The sequence below is a fragment of the Dipodomys merriami genome, unplaced genomic scaffold, assembly GCF_024711535.1.
Source record: "Dipodomys merriami isolate MVZ:Mamm:240054 unplaced genomic scaffold, mDipMer1.0.p SCAF_16, whole genome shotgun sequence".
Classification (NCBI taxonomy): domain Eukaryota; kingdom Metazoa; phylum Chordata; class Mammalia; order Rodentia; family Heteromyidae; genus Dipodomys; species Dipodomys merriami.
In genome coordinates, this window is record NW_027202937.1 from 26,210,449 (window position 1) to 26,235,519 (window position 25,071).

At 40.0% G+C, this 25,071-nt stretch overlaps 1 protein-coding gene across 1 annotated transcript in view; it reads left to right on the plus strand.

Annotated features, from left to right (window-relative positions):
- The window catches only part of Elovl2 (ELOVL fatty acid elongase 2), a 61,002-nt gene extending 40,157 nt beyond the window's left edge, over positions 1-20,845 (plus strand). Inside the window, exons 3-8 of the mRNA XM_070024568.1 lie at positions 4,715-4,902; positions 8,107-8,184; positions 9,831-10,002; positions 14,750-14,874; positions 15,437-15,571; positions 17,882-20,845. Of these exons, the coding sequence (XP_069880669.1) occupies positions 4,715-4,902; positions 8,107-8,184; positions 9,831-10,002; positions 14,750-14,874; positions 15,437-15,571; positions 17,882-18,007 (824 nt within the window). The 3' untranslated portion in view covers positions 18,008-20,845. The remainder of the gene's footprint in view (positions 1-4,714; positions 4,903-8,106; positions 8,185-9,830; positions 10,003-14,749; positions 14,875-15,436; positions 15,572-17,881) is intronic.
- Positions 20,846-25,071: the final 4,226 nt, after the last annotated feature.

Consider the following 25,071-nt stretch of genomic DNA (forward strand, 5'->3'; position numbering starts at 1 on the left):
TTGTCCTACACATGTATTAGTTATTGAAAATAAGGGAAACCATGGGACCTATGTTTCTTTGGGCCTGGCTTATAAACTGTGGCTCAGGTGGTAGAGCGCTAGCCTTGAGCTGAAGAGCTGAGGGACATTGCCCAGGCCCAGAATTCCAGCCCCATGATCAAAAAACAAAAATGAAAAAAAAAAAAAAAAGAACAGCAGCAACAACAACAATACAAAAAAGCTTGATGTATTTTAAGTGAATATTTCTGTACCCAGAAAGTCATGTAGCTCAATCTCATAATATGTTATGGAAGACTCATGCAGTTAAACCTCAATATTTGTGTCTTGGCAAGAGAAGAATTCAAGCAAAACAAAAAGTGTAATAAAATGATAGACATGTTGATTAAAGAGAAAATGAGATTGACTGCAAGGTGGCACTAATAAGGCTTTGAGTTTTGGGGTTTTTTTCCCCCTTAATTCCAGGTTAGGAATAGGCTGTCCTTTGATAGGCTCTGACACACAGGCTGACTGACAAATATAGTTTAACAAATACGCATGCTTAGATTTGTTCAGACACTGTACAAAGACTCTTTATAGAAATTTAATAGTCTTAAACTGAGGTCCTGGGCACTGTAGGGCCAAGAGGTCGCTGTGGGGTCATCTTTCTTTCTACATGTGCACTGGGCATGGGGCTCTGCCTGCTGCATGAACCCTCTGGTTATCAGGACTTGGTGCCAGCCCAAGGAACTTTATTACCATTTTTATCAGTACTTCTATGGCACCCTAGGGGTGATTATTTTGGAGTTTTAGATATTTCTTACATGGGGGAAGGAGTGAGCTTGTAGGCAGATCTACAGACTGGTCAGTGGCCCTGGTCTTGCTGTCCTGGCAGCAATGTCTGTTTGCCTCACTGCTGTTTAACTCAGTACTAAGTGGATATAAATTCTAAGTAAGATAGAAAAGACCTGATCACTTCTCATGGAGTCTATAGTAGTTGGGCTGGTAAAAACTAGTACATCTGAAATAGTAGGAAAGTAAGTCATTTAGCAACTAAGCTACAAGGGCTTACATCCTAGAGCTGACAACAAAGTATCATCAGTTGGGGTGAGGAATAGGGTCCAGACTTAAAAAAGACAGAAACTTCCTCTCTCACAGTTCTGGAGGCCAGGAATCAGGAATTAAAGTATGGGAAGGGCCTTGGTCTTGGTCTCTATGAGTTTATTGAGAAAGTTCTCTTTTTGTCTCTCCTAGTTTGGAGGGTTGCTGACAGTCTTTGTAGTCTGTCTAACTAGTCTTTAGTTTGTAGATACATTACCCCATCTTTGACTCCACAAGGCATTTTCCTTTTGTGTCCTTGTGCTCAAACTTTTTTTTTTTTTTGGTCGGCCGTTGGGCACGAACTCTGGGCCTAGGCATTGTCCCTCAGCTCTTCAGCTCAAGGGGAGCACTCTACCACTAAAGCCACAGCGCCACTTCCAGCTTTTTCTGTTTATGTGGTGCTGAGGAATCAAACCCAGGGCCTCATGCATGCAAAGCAAGCACTGTACCACTGAGCCACCTTCCCAGCCCCAGATTCTTTTTCTTAAAAGGATACTACTCACCAGATTAGGATTCTCCCTAATCTAGAGAGAGCTCATCTTAACTTGATTACTTCTGCAAAGATCTGTTTCCAAATAAGGTCATATTCACAGGTACCAAGAACTAGGACCAAGAATATAGACCCCAACTCACATGACAAGAAGTAGGGGAGCATTTTAGTGCAAGTTATTTAGCTCTCTTCCCTCCTTGGCTCAATTTTTTTCTCAAAAGTGAATTGGGAATAATATAACCTAATAGGTTATAATAGGAATTAAGAAATTAAGAAATCTTAAGAAGAATTTAGTAAGTCAATATATGTAAATGTTTTTGTTATTACCTGTAAACATAATGAAAAATTAGAAATAATTATCTTGATATGTACATTAAGATTAAGGAGAGTCTTGTGAAAGGTAATTAGGAGCCAAGCATAAGAAAATGATACCTGTGAATCATCTAAATACTGCATATTCTTACCTTTTCATCTCTGGCATCTGTGGGACAGTTAGAGCTCAAGAAACATGGGACAGAGCTTGAGAAGCATTTTCCTTATAAAAATGTAGCCTGCAAAGCAGATTAAGGAAAAGTTGAGGTATCCAGGAAGAGGGACACTGAGACTGTAACAACCAGAGAGGTCAAGAAAAAGGAACTGCTGCTAGGCACCAGTGGCTCACACCTGTAATCCTAGCTACTCAGGAGGCTGAGATCTGAGGATCACAGTTCAAAGCCAGCCCAAGCAGAAAGTCCATGAGACTCTTATCTCCAATAAACCACCAGAAAACTGGAAGTGGCTCTGTGGCTCAACTGGTAGAGCGCTCACCTTGAGTTGAAGAGCTGAGGGACAGCGCCCAGGCCCAGAGTTCAAACCCTATGACTGACAAACAAGAAAAAGGAACTGTCATGTTAGTAAAACCAACTCCTTACATCTCTATTTATGGAGATTAAAAATAGCATGGAAGTCTTATAATTCTAGGCCTTACTATTTTTTTACCTTTCTTTTTCTTTTAATTTTTTTATTGTAAAAATACTGTACAGAGGGGTACAGTTACATGAGTAAGGTAATGAGTACATTTCCTATTAAGCATTGTTACCCCCTCCTTTGCTTTTCCCCTACCATCATTTCCCTCCCCAACTCCTCCCTCCCCCCTCCAAAGTTGTAAAGTTCGTTTTCAACATAGTGTCTTGTACATCTCATTGTTACAATGAGTCAAACCTGTACCTTTATTTCAGAATTTTGTTATTTCCCTTCCCCTCCCCATATGAGAAAAACGTATATACAAGATGCAGGGCACTGGAATCAAATACAGTAGAAAACAAAAACAGGGGTTATACCTTGGGGGGGGGGGAGAACATAGAAACAAAAAAATCACATAGTTACATTAAAAAACAATAGCAAGCAAGATAAAAACCACTTGTGTCCCTATCTTGGGGTTTTATTTAGACATGAATGTAATCTTTGATATCACTATCTATAGCTCTCTCACTAGGACTTTATGTTGTCTGTTAAATCTTAGTCTTTAGAGTAGTACAGGGCATTTGCTATGTCCAGGTGCTATTTTTTCTTCCCTGCTATTTGAATTTCTAGTTCTTTGGCCAAATTTGAGTCCTTGATTTTGTTTTCTGTTCTCAGTTCTAAGTGATCAGTTCTTAGGTTTCTTTGCCTTTGCCATCTTCAGCTTTCCATGATTCCTGTATTAAAATCACATCGCTCAGTTTGTATCCATAAACCACTGCAGCTTATTATTATATAGTTACCCTGGGCAAATTGGAAAATGGGGGCTTTAGGAATTAGGATACAATCCCACTATGTCATCTTTGTGTGACTGCCTTCCTCGTCACCATGGTAGGACACTAGCAAGGATACAAATATGAATTCAGATCCTGACTCTGGTGCCCACCATTTAAATATTTTACCTTTTACTGAAGCTCTCTGAACCATTTCATCCATAAAACGGCTTAATAGTACATCATATTGAGTTAGAAGAAGCAGTAACTGTTTCAAACTAGGCATTCAACAACTTACTTTCCATCTGTCCATCAGTCATCTGCCTAAGCCCTACTTGCTCCATAAAACCTTACTTAACTACTCACCTCCCCACTCCCCCACACTGGCTTCTTCTCTGGAATTCTAACTCCAATTCAGTTAACTTAATGCTTTATTATAAAGTATTGTGTTTATGATGTACCCCTTACCTGCAGGTTCCATTTTCTGTAGTTTAAACTATGCATGATCAACTGCAATCTCAAAATACTGTATGGAAAATTCCAGGAATAATAAGTCATATTTTTTGGGTGGGGGGGGGCGGTCCTGAACTCAGAGCCTGGGTATTGTCCCTGAACTTTTTTGCTACAGGCTAGAACTCCACTACTTAACTACAGCTTCACTTCCTGCTTTTTGGTGCTTAATTGGAGATAAAAGTCTCACAGAGTTTCCTGCATGGACTGGCTTTGAACCATGAACCTCAGATCTCAGCCTCCTGACTAGTAGAATTAGAGGTGTGAGCCACCAGTACCTGGCTTAAGAGTATTCTTGGCTGCGGTTCATATATGCAAGAGTAGTGATGGTACTGGCAATTTGGACATGCCAATGAGAACCATAAAATGCCTCCTGTGATAAGCAGGTAAAAGTTTTTTTACTTAATAAGAAGATTTTGACCAGTTGTAAAATTATTAGGATCTACAGTAAGAACAAATCTATCTAAAAGGAAAAATAATTTTTAGTTTTATAGTTACATACCAAACTGTATAAGTTGGAAACTGCGTAAGACACCAGAGGCCCCTAGTTTCTCAGGAGGCTGAGCTCTGAGGAACACAGTTAGAAACCTGCCCAGGTAGGAACGTCCGTGAGACTCTTACCTCTTTAGTTAAGTACCAAAAAATCTGGAAGTAGATCTGTATCTCAAGTGGTAGGGCACTAGCCTTTGAGCACAAAAGCTCAGTGATAGCACCTAGGCTCTGAGTTTAAACCCAGGACCGGCACACACAAGTTTTAAATTTGTAGGTGCATGTATAGGAAAAAAATCATAGTAGATGACATTTGCTGGGGATTTTGGAACATATTCCCCAAAACTCAGGGGAACTACCATACGAATGAAATGTGTGCTTTAGTATTGCTAACAGAGGTGTATTCCTCAGGTCTCACTGTGTGTTTTCTTTCCAGATTCTCGAGTCAGAGGCTGGTTTATGTTGGACTCTTACCTTCCTACCTTTTTTCTTACTGTCATATATCTGCTCTCAATATGGCTGGGTAACAAATACATGAAGAACAGACCTGCTCTTTCTCTCAGGGGAATACTTACCTTGTATAATCTTGGAATCACACTTCTTTCTGCATACATGCTGGTAGAGGTAAGTGTTTATGTAGGCAAAGCTGGAGTTAGTAATTAAATTTCAGATGTAGTCACATGTTGCCCATCAGAACTTCACAGGGTTAGTGTTATTGTCATCCTGCCTTTCACCTTTTTTAATGGGATTGATCTCAGGGCCTCATGCTGGTTAGACAAGTACTCTACATATCCTCAGTTCTCAGTATCATTTGTTAAGAACTCAAAAACTTGACTAAGCACAGTGGCTTATGCTTGTAATTCTAGCTACTTAGGCAGATTTCAAGAGGATTGCAGTCTAGAGCAATCTGGACAAAAAGTTAGCAAGTCCCCATCTCAACCAACAAGCCAGATGTGGAGTCATGTGCCTTTGGTCCCAACTACATAAGAGAAGCCATAGGCAGGGGATTGTACTCTGAAGTCAGCACCAAACAAAATAGCGAGACCCTATTCCCAAAATAATTAAAACAAGAGTGGGCCAGAGGCTTGGTTCAGGTGGCAGAACACCTGTTAGCAAATATGAAAGCCTAAATTCAAACACCAATACCACAAACAACACACACACACACACACACACACACGCATGCACACGCGCACATGCATACATGAGCTTATTCCAGCATTTGATATTATTCCTTCTCAAAGTCTTGGAAGAACATGTAATACATGTTCAAGTTAGAAAACTTAAATTTTTCTCTTCCCAATTTAGGCCGATTTCTTTAATCCTTAGATATACTGAAACTTGGAATCACAATTTAAAAGATGGGTTCTGATATTGAAGCTTGGAAAAGTCATCTAAATTTAGACTATACAGTGATTGGTGGGCTATTCAAATATTATGCGAGCTCAATCAGTTTGATGGAGTGCAAATCCTCCTTTAAAGAATACTCCCCACATCTTTGGATCACTTAGGCCATGGCAGACTTGTTCTCAAGACTGAAGCTGAGCTGACATTCCAGTTGGCAGTTCCCTTGTTCTAGTTACACCACTTATAAAGCACCAAACCCAAATCATTTTACAAGTAATGAAGAACAAGCAGTGAATGTCCTGTCTTTACAATCAAAAGTTGTTTAGATATATAACACAAGGGAAAAATCTGAAAGTATTCATTTGTTGTAGCAAAATAGCTAAGAGAGAGATATAGAGAAAGGGAATTAAATCTTTTTAAAAGTTAGGATAAAATCATTCATATAAGTTATACATGGCTGATAACAATACGATAGAATGTTCTTTCCTGTTTCCCTTTAATTAAAAAAAGGGAAAAATAATCCTTAACATACAGGTTTCTTCTGGGCGCTGGTAGTACACCTGTAATCCCAGCTACTCAGGATGCTGAGATCCCAGAGTTCAAACTCCGTCTGGGCAAGAAAGTTCATGAGACTCTTATCTCCAATAAACTACTCAGAAAAAGCCAGAAGTGGCACTGTGGCTCAAGTGGTAGAGCACTAGTCTTGAGGACAAAAAGCTCAGGGACAGTGCCCAGGCCCTGAGTTCAAGCCTCTGGCTAGCAAGAAAATAAAATACAGGTTTTCTTACTCAGGGTGTCTGTTATTTTAATATGCACTATTATAATAATTATTTACTATTGCCTTAAAAGGTACATATAAAGCTAACACTGAATTGTAGACATCACAGTGCAGGAGATAGAATTTGGGATGGAGAAAGCCATGCTGCTATTCGAAAGTGACACCGTATAGGTGATTACTAACTTTCCTGACACTGATAGTTTTTTTTTTTTAAATGGAGATGTCTTTTGGTATGCTCATTTATGGGCTTAGTTTCTCTATATAGCAAAAGGAAAGACACTCTCTGTTGAGTAACTTGAAGCCAGCCTGGAATCAAAGTCTTAAGAGTGTGATATAGTCTAGGTATAGTTTACAGTTTCTAAATCTAGTTCAGTTAAGGGATTAGGAATGGCTTGAGTCAGGCTTCCTGCAGTTTGGCTGCTACTCAGTTATTAAATTGTTAAATGGTTTTGTATAGGCTATAGGATGGGGACAACCTGGATAAATCTGGTTGAAACAGGAAATGTCAGATAAATATGCTATGACCTGTCTACACTCAGGTTACTGTTCAACAGTATTCTTAGCATACAAAATGAGATCAGGAAATTACTATAGAATTATAGCCTGATCTTAGATATTTTAATCTTTGTGTAAGAAGCTGCACCTTTCTTAGTTTGAAAAGAAACCAATACATAAAAAAATTGCTTAGCCTTTAAGGCATGTCCAGATCCCCCTTCATCCTGGTCCTAAGGAATATAAAGTCCCTTGGGGCTGTTGATGAACTGACTTGTGATAGGGCCTATCCAGAAAATCCCAGGTGGTAGTCTTTTACTAAATTCATTTGTCAGAACAGTGAAGAAAAACCTTACAAAAGCTCTGAAGCATTCTAAGTGTTATTTAGTAGCTCATCTCCTTTTAATGGTCAGTATATATTTTAATGCATATAAACCTCGAAGGCTGCAGAAAATACTAGCTCCTTGCTTTTAATACTTAAGGCAAATCAAACCCATACATTATATTCTAGAAGTTCAGTTTTTACAATGAACTTCTGTAGCATTTAACAAGAAATAAAAAGATCAATTTTAAAATAATGAATTAGGAAGTCTGAATTGTAATCATCTTTCTACCATTTTTTAGTATGTAACCTTGAGAAAGTCATTCACTGATCCAGTGTTTACTGAGCACTTTCTGTCTGCTAGGCATGGGGCAAGAGGTGTAGATTTTGTGGAGCTTTTTGTTTTTTGAGAATAATGTGGAAAGTAGGTATTAATCACACAAATTGATCACTAAGTAGTGTGAACATAATACAGAAAATGTATTATGAATCTTTCAGTCTTGTTTCATATCTGTAACAAGATCAAATAATATAAGACTTATGTTAACAATATAAAATTTAGTTCCCTCACATTTTCTTGTAAAAACATGACTAGATGATTCCTTACATAGAAATATCTGTGATAATGATCACTAATTACATAACTAGATTTTTACTTTTTGCTGATATAGTTTGAAGTAAATATACTAAGGAATAGAACCACTGATTTCAGTTTAGCATCAAGAATTAAATTCTCTTGATAATATATGTTTGAAGAAAAGATGGGTCAAATTCTGAGGGTTTTTATTTAAAAATGAAAAGATGCTAGTTAGGGATGTGAATGGGAAGTTCAGTTTGCATCTTAATGTTGATCTTTCTCCCATTTTTTTTTTTTTTTGTTCTTTGGCAGCTCATTCTCTCTAGTTGGGAAGGTGGCTACAACCTACAATGTCAGAATCTCATCAGCGCAGGAGAAGCTGATGTCCGGGTGAGCTTGGGGAATCAGTATTGTATATAATTACAAAACTTATGTCAAATCTTGAAAGCAAGGCAGCCTCCCACCAAAAAGTTAGAAACAGACTAAAATAAATTATTATGCCTGTACATTGCACTGATAACATAACAACCCAACAAAAATAATTTCAGGTGACTTTGGAACACAGTATTTTAAGTGAATCTTCCTAGTGGGATATATAACAGACTTTAGTGGTTTTGATGCTATTGTTTATAATACCAGTACTGGTATTCCTGTTTTGGGATTTATGAGGAAGCCCATGTCACAACTAATTTGAGAAAAAGAAAAGCAATACTTACAACTAGTATGCTGTGATCATATTCAAATTGAAAATATAAGAATGACTTACTTCCTAACTTTATCTGGAAAAGAGGCCTAAGCAGTTTGTGCTAGTATAGCGCAGTAAGTCACAATTACCCAGAGGTAATTTTTTTGACTGGTTATGGGGCTTGAAGCTCAGGGTCTAGGTGCCGTCCCTGAGCCACTTGAGCTCAATGCTAGCACTCTACTGCTTCTGCTTCAAGCCACAGCACCACTTCTGGTTTCCTAGTGATTATTTGGAGATAGAGGTCTCACAGCCTTTCCTGCTCAGGCTGGCTTTGAACCACAATCCCAAGATCTCCTGAGTAGCTAGGATTACAGGCATGAGCCACTGGCACTCAGCTAAAACAGCACTTTTCATCAAAGACACTTTCCATTAAAGAAGTGTTTTGCCAAATAAGGATACAGGTGGACCCATTGCAACAATGAGATGTACAAGTCGTTATGTCGGAAAAACAAACTTTACAACTTTGGTGGCAGTGGAGGGAGGATGGGAAGGGAAAACAAAGAGGAGGCAACAATGCTTGATAAGAAATGTACTCGTTATCTTGCCCATGCAATTGTAACTCCTTTGTACAGTATTTTCACAATAAAAAAAGAAAACTGTCTAAAGGACTATGAAGGAAAAGAAAGTGGTGATTGTGACTTACCACTGTAATGTTGAGAACAGAACAGAGGAAAATCATTTTAGGGTAAAGAACAGTAATTCTGTCCTGGTGAATGCTAGGCACTGAGAATAACAATGAAATAGCATCAGCCTCCCAGTGAATCTGCTGATACATTCTCACGCTCATTATACTTGCTATGACTGTTGATTATAGAGGTCTAGTCAGAGAAATTTGAGGATGCATATGAAGCAGTGTCTGTTTCTGCCTGAAAGAGGAAAGCTGGCTAGGTAAAGTGGCATTTCAGAGAACTAGTAAAGGATGACTAGAATGTGCCAGACTTGAGGAGTGGTGGATGCAGGAAAAGGATTCAGTACTCAAGGGGTGGAGGGGCAGTAGATCATTTCAGGACCCACAGGATACCTTCCTGGAGATTGGCAGAGGGTGGTGGAAAGCATCCAGTGAAAGACTCAGAAAGCTCCTGTACTGGGAAGAGGTAACCCGCCTTTCAGTAAAGTGGAACAGGTTTCTTAGAATGAGGAGAAATTGGAGGCTAACACACCAGCTGAGTAGCTTTTGCAGTGGTTTGAGAAAGCAGCGCACACTAGGCAAGGCAGACGACTTGCAGAAGGCTGAGATGAACTGTACAGAAACATCTTCATTGCTCATATTTCTCTCCTTAAATTTTTATAGGTAGCTAAAGTGTTATGGTGGTACTACTTCTCCAAGTTGGTGGAGTTCCTGGACACAATTTTCTTTGTGTTGCGAAAAAAGACAAGTCAGATCACTTTTCTTCATGTCTATCATCATGTGTCTATGTTCAATATTTGGTGGTGCGTCTTGAATTGGATACCCTGTGGACAGAGTAAGTAATTTTGAATTTTAGTTCTATGGAGTGGATCTTACATGACCACTAATTTCCCTCTTGTGCTGGGAATGTATGCAGATTGGGAGGGCAAAAAGCATGTGTCTTGTCAGTGGTCATTTGTCTCCGGCCTTTAAAAAAGAGTTCTTTTCTGTACATCAGATGTCAGAGTAGAGAGGTGCAGACCCTAGCCGGAGCTGACTCAGTGCACTGCAGTCTGACTCACAAGGAAGATGGCACTTTCTACATTCACCATTGCTGTATACAGGTGGAGTCAATCCAGCTTTTATGACTTTGTGGTAATTACGTTCTGAAAAAATTAAGGCAGTATCTATGTAACCCACCAAAATAAGCAAGTGTGGCTTAAGTGAAGGCCTTCAGTTAAAAAAATGTATTTGAAGCCGGGCGCTGGTGGCTCACGCCTGTAATCAGGAGGCTGAGATCTGAGGATCGCGGTTCAAAGCCAGCCCGGGCAGGAGAGACCGTGAGACTCCTATCTCCAATAAACCACCAGAAAACCGGAAGTGGCGCTGTAGCTCAAGTGGTAGAGCGCTAGCCTTGAGCTGAAGAGCTGAGGGACAGCACCCAGGCCCAGAGTTCAAGCCCCACGACCGACAAAAAAAAAAAAAAATGTACTTGAAGCCAGGCATTATGTTACTAGCCCATAGAAGGAATATGAGTTTGAGGACAGCCTATGACATACATTGAGATTCTTATCTCAAAAATAATGCATTTTATGTCACAATCTAGTGGTATCATTCATATTATGTATGTATCTTGTTTGAAACAAATTCCATGAAACAGTGCTTTTTCTGATACACTGTGCTAAAACTATTTTACTTTTACAAAATGCTGATAACTCTTACTACATTGGCTTCACAGTCACTGCTGGGTCAGTTGTGACCTGCAGTCTGAGAAGCACTGAATTAGACATCACTTCTATTTGTTTGTTTGTTTTTTTTTCAACATCCACACTAGTGTTTTATTACTCAGAAGAACAATAGAATGGACTACAAGTGAAAAATTCACAACTGACTCATCAGTAGTAATTAAATAGAAAACAGCATGTACTAAAATCATTTTGGCGTTACTCATCGAAACCCAAATGCTTAAGAATCATGTCTTCATTTTTCCACCAAAGAAACTAGAAATGGAACTGTGATTCAAGTGGTAGAATTTAGCCTTGAGAAAAAGTACTTAAGGAAAGTGGCTAGGCTTTGAGTTCAAGCTACAAGACTTGTACCCACACACAAAGAAAATGTATTCCCAAATGTGTATTCTTTCATGTTTTCTGAATGTTTCATGAACTCGGGATGAAAGACGATGAGACAGATTTTGTTCCTGTGCACATTTTGTAATAAACAAGGAGTATTATCTTCCAACAGATCTTCCATTCAAAAAATGAACTGGAATAGTAATAGTGTTATAATGCACTTCTATTTGTTATTGTCTTATTCCCAATCTGAAGATATTCCTCTCAATTTGAAAATACTCTGAAAATCAGAACAGATAAAAGAAAAAATTAGAGCAGCTTAATAAAAAGGATTGTTGTTCTGGGATTTGTAGAGAAGGATAGACAAAAAAATCAAGGATATTTAGGATGTAATTGCTCTTCGATTTACAAAGGAGTCCCAGCTGGTAAACGCACCAGAAGTGAAAAATGCACTGAATACAGTTAGCCTTCAGAATGTCCTGTCTTATGAGCACACAGTGCAGAGACCACTGTTTTCTCATGATCTGGGGAGTTGCAGTCCTGCAACTGCCCAGCGCCCAAGGAGGAGGTCATGGCTAACTCTAGAATAGATGAAATTATGATTCCCCCGATTATATATTGTTTGCAGCATCATGAAGTTGAACAGTCATTCAAGGAACCATCATAACTCAATAGGTATCTTTCATTTCCACCTTCCTACATACTGATAAACTATGGTGTAAGAAAGAAAATTAGGAGTACAGTAAGCAGAAGTGATTTTTGACTTGGAATCTAGTGTATTAAGCATTTTTTTTTTTTTACAATTTCAGCAGTTTCATTATAATCACTGACATCTAACAGTCATCACATTTGACTTGTGTAAAGGGAGTCCTGTGAAAAAGCTACTTCTAAGTACTCAATTCATTAATTGATGAACATAAAAATTGAAGTGGGTATATAAGTATCACAATATTGGTATCTGTATATTTATTATACATTCAAGTGTAATAACATCTTATTCTACCTTAAATACAGTGTTTTGTTTCTTATTCATGAATTTGCATTTTAAAGGTTACTAGTCTAGAATTAGAAAACTGAGCTCAAGGATTTGAATTGGTAAGTGTTATCTATGTTGATCCCCATCACAGTGTTAAAAGGCAGTTGGTTAGTATATACCCACTTTCCAAATGAGAAAATAAAAACTTAGTTAAGCAACATATTCAAGAGGACATAGTTAATAAACAGTCCTCTAACCCCATCCCAATCTCTCCCACATGTATGGATCCTAGATTGTGATAATTCATCTAAGCACTTCTATGTACTGATTTAGTTCTGACATGGTGAGTTACCTATTTACAAAAATATTCCGTCAGTGACATCTGTCTCACAACTAAAACCTTTTGGACACTTACAATCCCACACAGAATGTCACAGAATGTAACCCTTAACCTTGGTTTCCTGAAACACCACTCTCCCATGTGTGAGACTTTTTTTTCTTTTTTCTTAATGTTCATTTTTTATTAAGTTTTTTTATTGTGAAAATACCATACAGAAGGGTTACAATTGCATGAGCAAGGTAATGAGTACAGTTCTTATCAAGCATTGTTGCCTCCTCCTTTGTTTCGCCTGACCATCCCTACCCCTGCCCAAAGTTGTAAAATTCGATTTCGACATAGCATCTTGCACATTTCATTGTTGCAATGGGTCCATCTGTATCCCTATTTAAACAATTTGTTTTTTCCCTTCCCCTCCCCAAATTATACCAACATCAAATACAGTGACAACAGGGATTATATGTTGGGGGAGGGACATACAAAGCAACAAAAAATCATCTTATAAATATGTTAGAAACAATAGCAAGAAAGAAAAACCATTTGAGTCCTTATCTCAGGGTTCATTTCGCCTAACATCAACTTATCTGACCATTTCTGCTTGTCTCAGATATATACTAGTTATTGCAAATAAGGAAAACCATGGGACTTAATTTTTTTCCAAGTCTTTCCATTTCCTAACAAATGGGGAAATGTCATTCTTTCTGATGGAGGCATAGAATTCCATTGTGTATATATACCATATTTTCTTGATCCATTCATCTACTGAGGGGCAACTGGGTTGGTTCCATAGCTTAGCTATGGTAAATAATGCTGCAATAAACACAGTTGTGCTGGTAGCTTTGGTATGACCTTGTTTGTGATCGTTTGGGTAAATGCCCAAAAGTGGGATTGCTGGGTCATAGGGGAGCTCTATGTGGAGTCTTTTGAGGAACCTCCATACTACTTTCCAAAGTGGTTGAACAAACTTACACTCCCGCTAACAATGCAGTAGGGTTCCCTTTTGGTCACATTCCCTCCGACATCTGTTGTTATTAGAGTTCTTGATTATACCCATTCTAACTGGGGTGAGGTGGTATCTCAATGTTGTTTTGATTTGCTTTTCTTTTATGGCTAGGGAGGTTGAGCATTTCTTCATGTGTCTATTGGCCATCCTTCTTTCCTCTTCAGAGAAGTTTCTCTGTAAGTCTTTAGCCCACTTATTTATTGGGCAGTTGTTTCTTTGAGGATTTGTTGTTAGGGATTTAATGAGTTCCAGGTATATTTCAGATATGAGACCCTTGTCTGTTGTATGGCTAGTGAAGATCTTCTCCCAATCCATGGACTTTCTATTGATCTTGCTAGCTATGTCTTTTGCATGTAGAAGCTCTGCAATTTCATGCAATCCATTTGTCCAACCTTTCTTTGATTTGTCGTGTTTCTGGGTCAACAGAGACTTTTTTCTGAAGGTGATGGCTGTTCTCACTGCCTCTCCCTGCTAGACCTTCTGTTTCCCAAATTTTCTCTAGTATCTCATTCCTATGTATCTTTTAAGCAGATTAGTTATTGTAAAAGGCAGAAAATAGTCTTATCTTGCTAGTACCCTATTCAGTCATGTACAGAAGACTTGGATTTTCTTTAGTTAGATGTTTGTGTGGTAGTTGTGGTGCTAGGAATCAAACCTGGGGCCTTGTAAATGCTAAGCAAGTACTCTTTCTACAATCAAAATCGCACATCCAAAGTTTAGCCAAATTAACGACAATTCTTTTCTTAAAATTCTGCCCGTTTTAAGGTAAAACTTTTTCTCTTTGATTAATGACAAGGAGGCTGGGTGCCAATGGCACTTGCCTCTGTTATCCTGCTCAGAAGGCTGAGATCTGAGGATCATGGTTTGAAGCCAGTCTGATGAGAAAAGTCTGTGGGACTCTTACCTCCACAAAAAGCCAGAAGTAGAGCTGTGGCTCAAGTGGCAGAGCACTAGTCTTAAAAAAAACTTCACCTAGGCCAATACAATAAGGACAGGGAGACAGTAAAAACCAATTCAAGTAAGAAATTTCTTGTTTAGAACTCTGGCTAAAAGTTTTGTGTCTAGGGTGTTGTTATTTAATATGAATTTGGTTATGTGATTGTCTCATACATACATGTTACTCATTTTCAGATGTGATATGCAGGAAGAACATCACTTGACAAAGTGAACCATCTGATTTTCTAATAGTAGTAACTCATGTATCGTGTACTTTTGTAGGCTTCTTTGGACCAACACTGAACAGTTTCATCCACATTCTTATGTACTCCTACTATGGACTTTCTGTGTTTCCATCCATGCACAGATACCTTTGGTGGAAGAAATACCTCACGCAAGCTCAACTGGTATGCTGTCCCTTTTTCATATCTTTTCTTTGTGGCTCAGATAGGAGGAGAGACAAGTCAGTGGTTTCAGGGCTAGAGGCATGTTTCTGTGTTAAAGCACCTACCCAAAAAGCATGAGGTCCTGCGTTGGAACCCCAGTTTTTCTTACACACACACATTAAAAAGCCTCTCAAAGTCAGTGTATGTATGTATGGGACTGCCTGTTTTTCTCCAAAATGGTCATTTAAGAATTACACTTTGTGCATTAAAATGTTTTGTGTGTGTATGATTGGCTTACAAAGGCATGTTCTTTGAAATGTGAGTGGATATTTTTAAGTTAATGTAGCTGTTAAATTATTTTTAACTCCCACTTTTCCATACGAAAGTTTATGAGAATTTTGTATACTTACATGCTTTCATACCAACTCTGGAACAGGATAGTGGCCTACTTCGCATTTTGCTTGGTTTGTTCCTATAAGATATAGAGTGATAGTACTGGATACATGCACTGATGACGTGTGGCCCCCGTGGGGTGGGACAGCGCCAGTCCACTTATCTGCCGCCGCCTCCTCTGCCACTACAGGTACAGTTCGTGCTCACCATCACACACACGCTGAGTGCTGTTGTGAAGCCCTGTGGCTTCCCCTTCGGTTGTCTCATCTTCCAGTCCTCCTATATGATGACACTAGTCATCCTGTTCTTAAATTTTTATATTCAGGTATGTGATACAAAGATCCAGTAGACTGTTCCTTTTGTATTATATGTTTAATGATAAAATGATGGTAGTATATGCTTGTGACTAAACTCAAATAATAGGCTTAGGAAAGAAGAAATAATACATTCCTTCTTCCTCTCACCAGATCCTTCTTCAGACTAAACACAGTTAATGGTCTATAGGGTATTATAGATTAATGCACATGCACTAAAAACCACTTATAGAACTCATAGCAGAAATACCATTGAGTTCTATGAATAGTTCTCAGTTTGTATCATGTATTTGTACTCTGCTACCAAAATCTGATATCTGAAACAGATTCAGGAGAATGCAGGAAAAAATAGGGAACTGTTGTGTTTTTGTTTTTTGGTCAGTTGAGGGACCTGAACTCGGCCTGGGTGCTGTCCCTCAGCTCTTCAGCTCAAGGCTAGCACTCTACCACTTGAGCCACAGCGACACTTCTGGCACTAGGCCTCATGCATGCAAAGCAAGCACTCTACCACTGAGCCACCTTAGAAACTGATATAATATGAAATTCAGTAAGACCATATAAGCTACTCTGATAAAAACTTGCTTTACATTTGGAAAAAATCCTTTAAAGCAAACCAATATATTGCGGGTTTTTTTTTTTCAGCTTATGTGGTGCTGAGGAATCAAACTCAGGGCCTCATGCATGCAAGGCAAGCGTTCTACCACTGAGCCACCTTCCCAGCCTGTGTGGTTTTTTTTTTAAATCGTGCTTTCATTTTCATAATCTAAATGGGAGAGAACTTCAGAATGCTATTTCAAAGTAACTTTGTTATAAAGAGCCTATAAGAAGCTATGATGCCATAGGTCTCGGGGTAGTTTGTAGACTTTAAATTGCCCTGTTTTGTGGCTGGGAAAATGGGAAGCTACATCAAAAACATGTTTATATTTAAAACAATACTTTATTTGAAACTATATTTTCCTTATCAAACAAGAAGCATTCTCTGGTTTATTTTAAATTTGCTCAATGTTAACCCATACTGGTTTTAACCCATACTAGTTTTATACAAAGTACAATTATGGGAACTGAACCTTGGACAACTTTTCAAATCTTGTCTTTATAAAATTAGACTGGGTAGGCTTTGTTTCTTATAAGAGATAAAAGTTTCCTTTGATAACTGGTAAAGAAGTAGCCATTGATGGAACCAAACAAAACCATTCATGCAGGCAAAACAATCAGAGTTAAAGGAAAGCCAAAGAATCCGTTTGGTGCTTGCCTTTAGCACTGGAAAAGAATCAGGTGGCCCAGCAGAGGTAGGAAGTAGCATGGAAGCTTCAGTTAACTCTACATGCTGATTCAAATCAAATCTTTGTCTGAAAGTTGAGAATGTAATTTTGGTCAGTACCATGCTTTAAAAACTACAAGTAAAAATGAGATCGGGTATTTTATCAGAATAGGAAGGTTATGCTAGGATGGGTTGTGGCTCAGTAGCAGAGCTTGTGGTTACTGTGCATAAAGTCCTGGGTTCAGTTCTCAGCACCCAAAAGAAAGGATATGTCAGACACAAACCAAATCCAGCCAGAAACCCCAGGAGCTGTCTGTTTTATATTCACAGCAGAATTTTGTATTCACAAATGCAGAATATTTGAATACTAAGCCCATCAAATGCAACTCCTGACTTTATAAAAGAACCCCATTTTGTTGATATTCATACATTCATCATGGTTTCTTATCCTAGTTTTATTTTTAACCACAGCTCAAAAAGAGCCACATTTGGGGCTGGGAAGGTGGCTCAGTGGTAGAATGCTTGCCTCGCATGCATGAGGCCCTGGGTTCAATTCCTCAGCACCACATAAGCAGAAGAAGCCGGAAGTGGTTCTGTGGCTCAAGTGGTAGAGCGCTAGCCTTGAGCTGAAGAGCTGAGGGACAGTGCGCAGGCCAAGTTCAAGCCCCACAACCGGGGAAAACAAACAAAAACGCCACATTAATTGTGAATTCGTAGTAAAATGTCCAGGGCCCTAGAAGATCGTGTATTGTTTCATAACTATGTGCAATATTAGGGCTGGGAAGGTGGCTCAGTGGTAGAGCGCTTGCCTTGAATGCTTGAGGCCCTGGGTTCGATTCCTCAGCACCATATAAGCAAAAAGAAAAAGCCGGAAGTGGCGCTGTGGCTCAAGTGGTAGAGTGCTAGCCTTGAGCTGAAGAGCTGAGGGAGAGCGCCCAGGCCCAGAGTTCAGGCCCCACAACCGGACCCAAAAAAATAAAAAAATAAATAAAACTATGTGCAATATTAGAGCAAGATCTTAAAGAGGACTTTTTCTTTTTCTATTGTACACATCCAACAGACCTACCGAAAAAAGCCAGTGAAGAAAGATACGCAAGAGCCACCCACAGAGAAAGATGTCAAGAATGGCTTTACCAAAGCCTACATCACTGCGGCTAATGGAGTGATGACCAAGAAAGCGCAGTAATAGTAGAGGAACCGAAAATGCATATACACTGCACTAGCCTAACAGATTCGCTTGTTTTAAAGCAAAGACTGAATTGAAAGTTGTATGTTTTAGCATAAACTAATTTGTTTTGTGTTTCTAAATCATTCATACCCAGAGTGTATTAATATATTGCTATTAGGCTACTCTGTTCATTGAGTGCTTTGGTCAGTGCGAGGTGATGCTGACACTCAGCACAGGTGCGGCTTCTCCCCTTCCTTCCACAGTCTTACCCTCATAATGCCTTATCCACACACAGCCAGGAAACACGGACTACTGCTCTTCGCACAAGCCTTCACAGAAAGTTTGACTTTTGTTCATGTTCATGTCTGTGAGAGCTGATGAGTTGTAAACAACAGGGTATGTTGTAGTCTATACCAAGCAATAATTGTCAATGCATAAAACCATCAGCCCAGTTGTTCCTTTAGCAAGCAACCCCAGAAAATATTCAATGCATTCATCAGTTAAGACAAAAATCTAGTAAAATCCCAGCATTTGGGAGGCAGAAGCAGGAGTATCTCATGTTAAAGGTTAGCCTGGGCTACATAGAAAGACCGTATCTCAAAAAAAAGCTGTCTACCAAATCCTCATAAGTCAGACTTTGATAGGAGCCACCCCTGAGTTTTAATTTGGTTTCCTTGTTCATAGCTTTATGTCTGTCTCCCACATCAGTCAACCTAACTTAGTAAAGACACCTGCTTTACACTAAAATCTGTGTCTAGATCTGGCTGCCTACTTTCTTTCTGAACAGGAACTAGAGTTTACTTTGCCCCTTTCTTCAGCATGTGCATGCTAGGGAAATATATTTGTATATATTCTGAATATACGTGAGAATATACATTAAGTTTGTCAACTGTTTCTTGTTAGCCTACTTATGAACATTATTCCACATACATGCCACCAAACCAGTCTCTGCAGCTATTTAAGTTTTTTAATACAGGATGCATATGGTATGGGAATATGGAAAGATTCCAACACTGATGTGGCTGCTAGTAAGTTACAATAAAAATGCTACTTTGGCAAACAACACATCTTTTCCCTGCCCAGGACTGCAGTCTCTAATGAGAAGCAAGCACAAAAGCAGACAGAAGCATTGACGATAATTTCCTCTCCCTAAGCACAAAGAACAAAGATAAAGTATGTTTTCTAAAGATTAATTTATGCCATATAAAACAAGACTTGCCAACTTTGATATTTCATCATCTTTCCTACTTTGTTTTCTAAATGTTTTAAAGTTGTGACACTGACATCACACACAGGACCACTGGAAGGGAGCTTTAACAGTTGCCCAAACAATGGTATCTTTCTGCCCTTTTTATGTCCTCCTGAACTCATTTTAAACTTTCCATGTTTGGAAAACTGTTCTCACTTTTTAAACTTCATGTTTGCTTTCTCAGGGCTTGCCTGATTTTGAAAGGCGGCTAACACTTGCAGTCTTTTAGGGTGACTTCATTATGCCCTCTAACACCTGTCTCTATGGCTGGTCATTTGTGTTGAGCAGACACTTGTTCTGTCTGATGCCCACTTGCTATGCTATTTGTTTTCTAAGTGGTTTTCTCTAGGGTGCTTAAACACAACTTAACATTTCACATAACTGTATTCAATATATTGTTCTCTTCCAGGAACTCTTATTAAAACAAGGGCTAGCTTTTGAGTATGGCTGTGACTGCTTTTCTCTATGACAAGACACAAGCCAGACAAAGGAGAAAATCCCTTGGAGAGAAAGGACTATGGTTTAGTTTTAGTTCTCAAACACCAGCAGAAATTTGTCACCAAAGTGCATTCTTAGTAAAAATGAGGCTTACAGAGGAAAGAGACATTACTGGAAGGCTTGTTCTTAAGTGCCCATGTGTCTCACTGTGCATCATTCCTGCAGTTTGGATGTGTTCATGGGCTTCACATCTATGTAGCACACACGGCCTTCCTGTAGCTGACTTATCAAGAAGCTCCTCATACCAGGCTCTAAGCCTCTCAGAGCAAAGCTGAAACTGATTCTAGCAAACCTTAGTAAAACATTTAGTCTTAAACCATTCAAGGGCTGACAAAAAAAATACACAGAGCTATGAACTCTTGAGCCACAAAAATTGAATCAGGTAAATGTTTTAACTTGTCATTAACTGTTGTGACTTAAAAAATGTTTACTTGTAATGTGATTTTTCTAAAACAAGACTGTAGAAAACAAAATTATAATTGTTTAAAAAATGGAGATGTTTCCCCAACTAAATTTCTTCTGGTGTGAACAAAAACAAATGAATACTGTAAAGCTTATTAATAATTACCTTCAACCTTAAAGCAAAATAGAATGTTTGCTGAATGGAATTAAGCAAAAATTCAACCCATCAAAATTACATACTGACCTATAAAGCATGTTGGTGGATAAAGTCCTCCCCACTTCCAGGAGAAAAGTATTCCTTTTAAGGAAAGAAGAATGTACTGTGATGGACAGAATAGCCTTTTGTGTGTAAGACCATTCCATTTCTCTCTAGTATTTCCATAGCATTTACAAATGTCTCTGGGGTTACTTCTTTGAAAATAAGGACATCACTTTTTTGTAGTCCTTTGTAAGTACTTGCATCTTAAGAACATAGCATCATGGTTAGGGTGGACAGGTAGGCAGGAGAAGCCATTTTTTCCTTTAGATAAAAGCATTCTGTATGATTGTTGTATAATAAATTGATTTTTACACTAAAGTAAAACATGTTGCATTTTTTTTCTTATTTGGCTCCAGGAAGTTAAAATGTATGCCTACATGATATTCCAAATGACCTATATCATTCAAGGATTTTATTTTTTACCAATAAAATGATATTTTAGTAATTATTTTTAGTGTTTAATTTATTTCAATAAGCAGTGGGCTAAGTCTGGCTTTTTTGGTACATACCTGAAATCCCAGGACTCAGAAGGCCGAGGCAGGAGAAGCCCAAGTCTTTCCTGGGGGAAAAGCAATGAGTTTTATATAACAATACTAACATAATACTCAGATTAGGTTAAACTATTTCAAAACATTGTCATTCATAAGAAAGATACTGATTTGATAAGCAGAGGATGTAACAATAAGAACAAATTATACATTATAGAATAATGTAGTGGGTGCTAGATTTGTGTGAAAATACTAAAAAACAAAAAAACAAAAAAAACACTGCACTATGACACTCAGGTCTGTGCTATTAGAGCACCTAAAGCCATCTCGTAATTTCTTTTAAAGAGTAAAGTTCAGGGTATTTAAAATCACAGCACGTCAAATTGCATTCAAGTATTTAAGGAAGACTTCCCTCTCCAGGGAAAGCAAGGAAACCATCACTCTGAGTGACACATACTCAGTTGTGGGATAGGAAAGTAAAATCATTTATTTGTAGGTCATTTTTTAATCTTAGCTGCACTGAGGGGGACATGGGAATAACATAAGACCAGAAGACTTGGACTTCGTCATTGAGCAACTTGGAAATGCAGTTGTGGGTCCTATGGATGACCCAGGGGAGCCCATTACTGAAGCTACTGAGCCAGATCTAGCAGGCTAGATAAAATAGCTATACATCCAAGACGTGCTCCAAGCCCTTGGCATACACTGTGATATGCACATGTTTCATGATCTGAGAGTGTTGGATACCTTGAGATCTTGCATTTACCAGTGACTACCTTCATCTTTTACATTCTGCCTATTAACCTCACTGGCAGAAGCCATTCTTATTGTGACTCCAGAGCACTGAACAACAAAAGGAAAACTGCGCTTTAGCTTGGGCTAAAGTGAGCCTGACAGTCTTAGTTGTGTCCCTAGCAACAAATGTTGCCTGGGCCCTGGCACCTCATACCTTCAGGCCTACTCAGGAGCCTGAGATGTGAGGATTGCAATTCAAAGCCAGACCAGGCAGGAAAGTCCAAATTAACCACCAAAAAAGTGGAGCTCAAGTGTTAAGAATGGGAGCCTTGTGCACAAAAGCTCAGAGTCAGTGCCTAGGTATGAATTCAAGCCCCCAAGACCAGTGCACGCACACACACACACTATATGTATGTGTATATATGTATATGTGTGTGTGTGCATGTATGTGTCTGAGATGAAGGTATACATTGAACCAGCCTTTATTCTTTTCAGGCCAATAGGAAACTCAGAGTTCCTAGGCTGCAGTCTTGAGGCTGAATTGTTGTTTCTTTGGGCAGCTTCTTCAACTGATAGAATGAGGCGGGCCCACCACATTGCAGAGGGCAATGTGCTTTGCTTATTACCCACCAATTCAAACAGTCACATGTGTTTCACACGGCATCCCAGGCTCCCAGTGCACAATGCCAAGACCCCAACCTGTCCGTACTTCTCCTCACCTCGCTGTCACGTGACGGGTTAACATCCTGTTCTTGGGCTCTTCATGTCCTTTGGTTTCTGGGATCTTGGCGTAGTTTGGCACAACATTTGTTTCTGACTTCTTCCAACACTGAACTAAGTCATCTGCCAGTTCCGTGAAACCCAAAGGCAAGCAGGCTTGAGAAGTCCATGGGAACCAAGCTATCCCATGCCCAGAGCTGCAACGCAGAACTGGAGCTGCAGCCAGGCCCAGAGGTGGAAGCTCCCAGAGGGGCTGGCTCAGGGGAAAAGTGAGTCGAGTGCTTGTGAGTAAAATTCACAGTCAAGGAGAGGCAGCGCTGTCGTAATAAATTCTAGGAATTTCTTATAGAGAAAAGGAGGCTTGGATACAAGATGAGAAATAGTGACAGAAGGTAAAGTTGAAAATGTCTAGCCCTGTGCGCCATGCTAACAAGCCACCAGTGCTGGGCCACATCAGCAGCAAAGGAAGCAGGTCCTTGAGAGTAGCTAGTCTGAAGTCAGAAAAACATTAAGAACAACAACAAGAAAATTCCCCCAACAAGCTACATAAGTTTATTGCTGGGAATTGGAAGATACGAAGGCACAGACATGGTTGTTGGAAGAGAGGGGGACTGGAGATGTGTGTGCTGACCCACTGCACAGAGACCCACTGCAGGGAGAGTCTGTGGAAGGTGCAGGTGATGATGACGACTGGGTGAGCTGGACAGGAGGATGCAGTAAGAAAGCTGGTGGGGCTGGTGCAGTGGCTCACACCTGTAATCCTAGCTATTCGGAAGGATCGTGGGTTGAGGACAGTCTGGATAAAAGCATAAGACTGAAAAGTCAGAAGCAAAAGGACTAAGGATATGGCCTACATAAGAGCCAGCTTTTTGGCCCAGTACCACCAAAAAGGAACAGCAAAGAAGGCAAGAGGGGAATAAAGAAGAAAAGGAGGAACAGGAGGAAGAAGAAAAAGATGAGGGAGAAAAGAAAGGAAAGGGAAGGAAGGAGAGAGGGAGGGAAAAAGAAGAGGAAAGAGAAGAAAGAAGAGTAGAGGAAGGGAGGAGAGAGGCAAGAAGAAGAGGGGAAAGAAGGGAGGAAGGGGGAGGGGAGGAGAGAGGCAGGGAGAAGGGAAGAGAAAGGGAGAGGGGAGGGGAGGGTATGGGAGACAAGAGCAGAATGGAGCCCACTGCAGGGCCATTCCTCCATGAGAATGAGTGAAAAGGAAGGGGCCCTTGTTCCAGAGCAGCCAATGGGGCCCAATGTGCTATCCATACTCACTGGGGTTCGGCAATTGAGACTGCAATGTTTCCCTCAACAGCAAAGTGCTGGCTCTTCCAAGATATCCAGTGCTTCAGCCTTCTCTCTTTGTTGCCAAAAAAGCATATCTGTGCTTGTGGGCTGCCATCCAGCCCTCCTTCTCCAACGAGCCAGACAGAACGGCTGACACCACACCAGCTCAGCACTCAGCAAGTTCCTTGGAGGTTTGTTTCCATCTTGGTTTGATGAGCTCTGGTCAACCCAGCTAACTGCCCACTCCTTGAGGCCACATCAACACTGAGTCCTCACCGCCAAGTTCAGTACAAGGCGTAGTAAGTGCTCAGTAAGGATTTGCTGCGTAAGACAAGGTTGGAGACTCCAGGGATGTTTTCAAGGAGATGACCCTAATAACTCAAACTCGTGTGTTGCTTTGCTTTTTCTTTTCTCTTTTTTCTTTTTTTTCTTGCATTTCTTTCTTTCCCCCTTTTTCTTCTCCTCCTCTTTTAATACCAGTATAGAGGCTTGACCTAAGGACCTTGCACGCTCACATGGCTTTTTCTCTTGAGGCTGGTACTCTACCGCTTGAGCTGCAGCTCCACTTCCAGCTTTTTGCTGGTTAATTGGAGAAAGGGATCTCACAAGAGTTTTTGTTGCTCTGGCTAGCTTTGCTCTGCAATCCCTAAATCTCAGCCTCCTGAGTAGTAGCTGGGATTACAGGTGTCAGCCACCAGCGCCTAGCAACCTGGTGGTTTTTGAAACTTCCAACTCAGCCTTAATATCAGCTCTTTAAATGCCTGCCAGGAGGTCTGGTATTTGTCCCCTCCTTTTCATTTGAAATCGGCTATTCCAGGTGGGACCTTTATGTCTAAACTAACCTCTCCTGGAACACTGAACTCACCCTACCACCACTCCCACCACTACTGGAGCAGTCTTTCTACACTGCATTCCCCAGAGAAAGTTCTCACCCACAGAGGAAGGCCTTCCAGTCAGTAGACACTTCAGTTGGAGCCTTGCCAATTCCCACTAACACTCCACAGTATTATGGTCCCAAGCAAGCCCTGCAGTTTTGTGCCTTGGCTTCTATGTTCCTTTTATTCTCTCTTCCTTCATGCTAGAAAAACCTTCCTTATCCTTCAAGACCAACTTCAAGTGACCCCTTTTCTCCAGGGAGCCGTTCCCAATTGCCTAACAAAAACCACCTCCCTCTCCCTCCTCACACCTCCCACAGTGCTGTTCACACCCATGTAGCCTTGGCTGGCAGACACTGGGATACCCGTCCCTCATATAAGTTCTGAAGAGCTAAGAGCGCTTCTTATGCGGGCTAACATCCTCCTTATAAGCTAATACTGTGGGATTTGCAGAGACCAGTGCTCACACACACATGACCCCTCTGTACCAGCAGGCATGGCGCATCTTCCTACATCATCCAGAGAGATGCTCAATGCAATGGCACTGAAATCCAACTCACCAGAAATGGCAAACCTCGAACCTG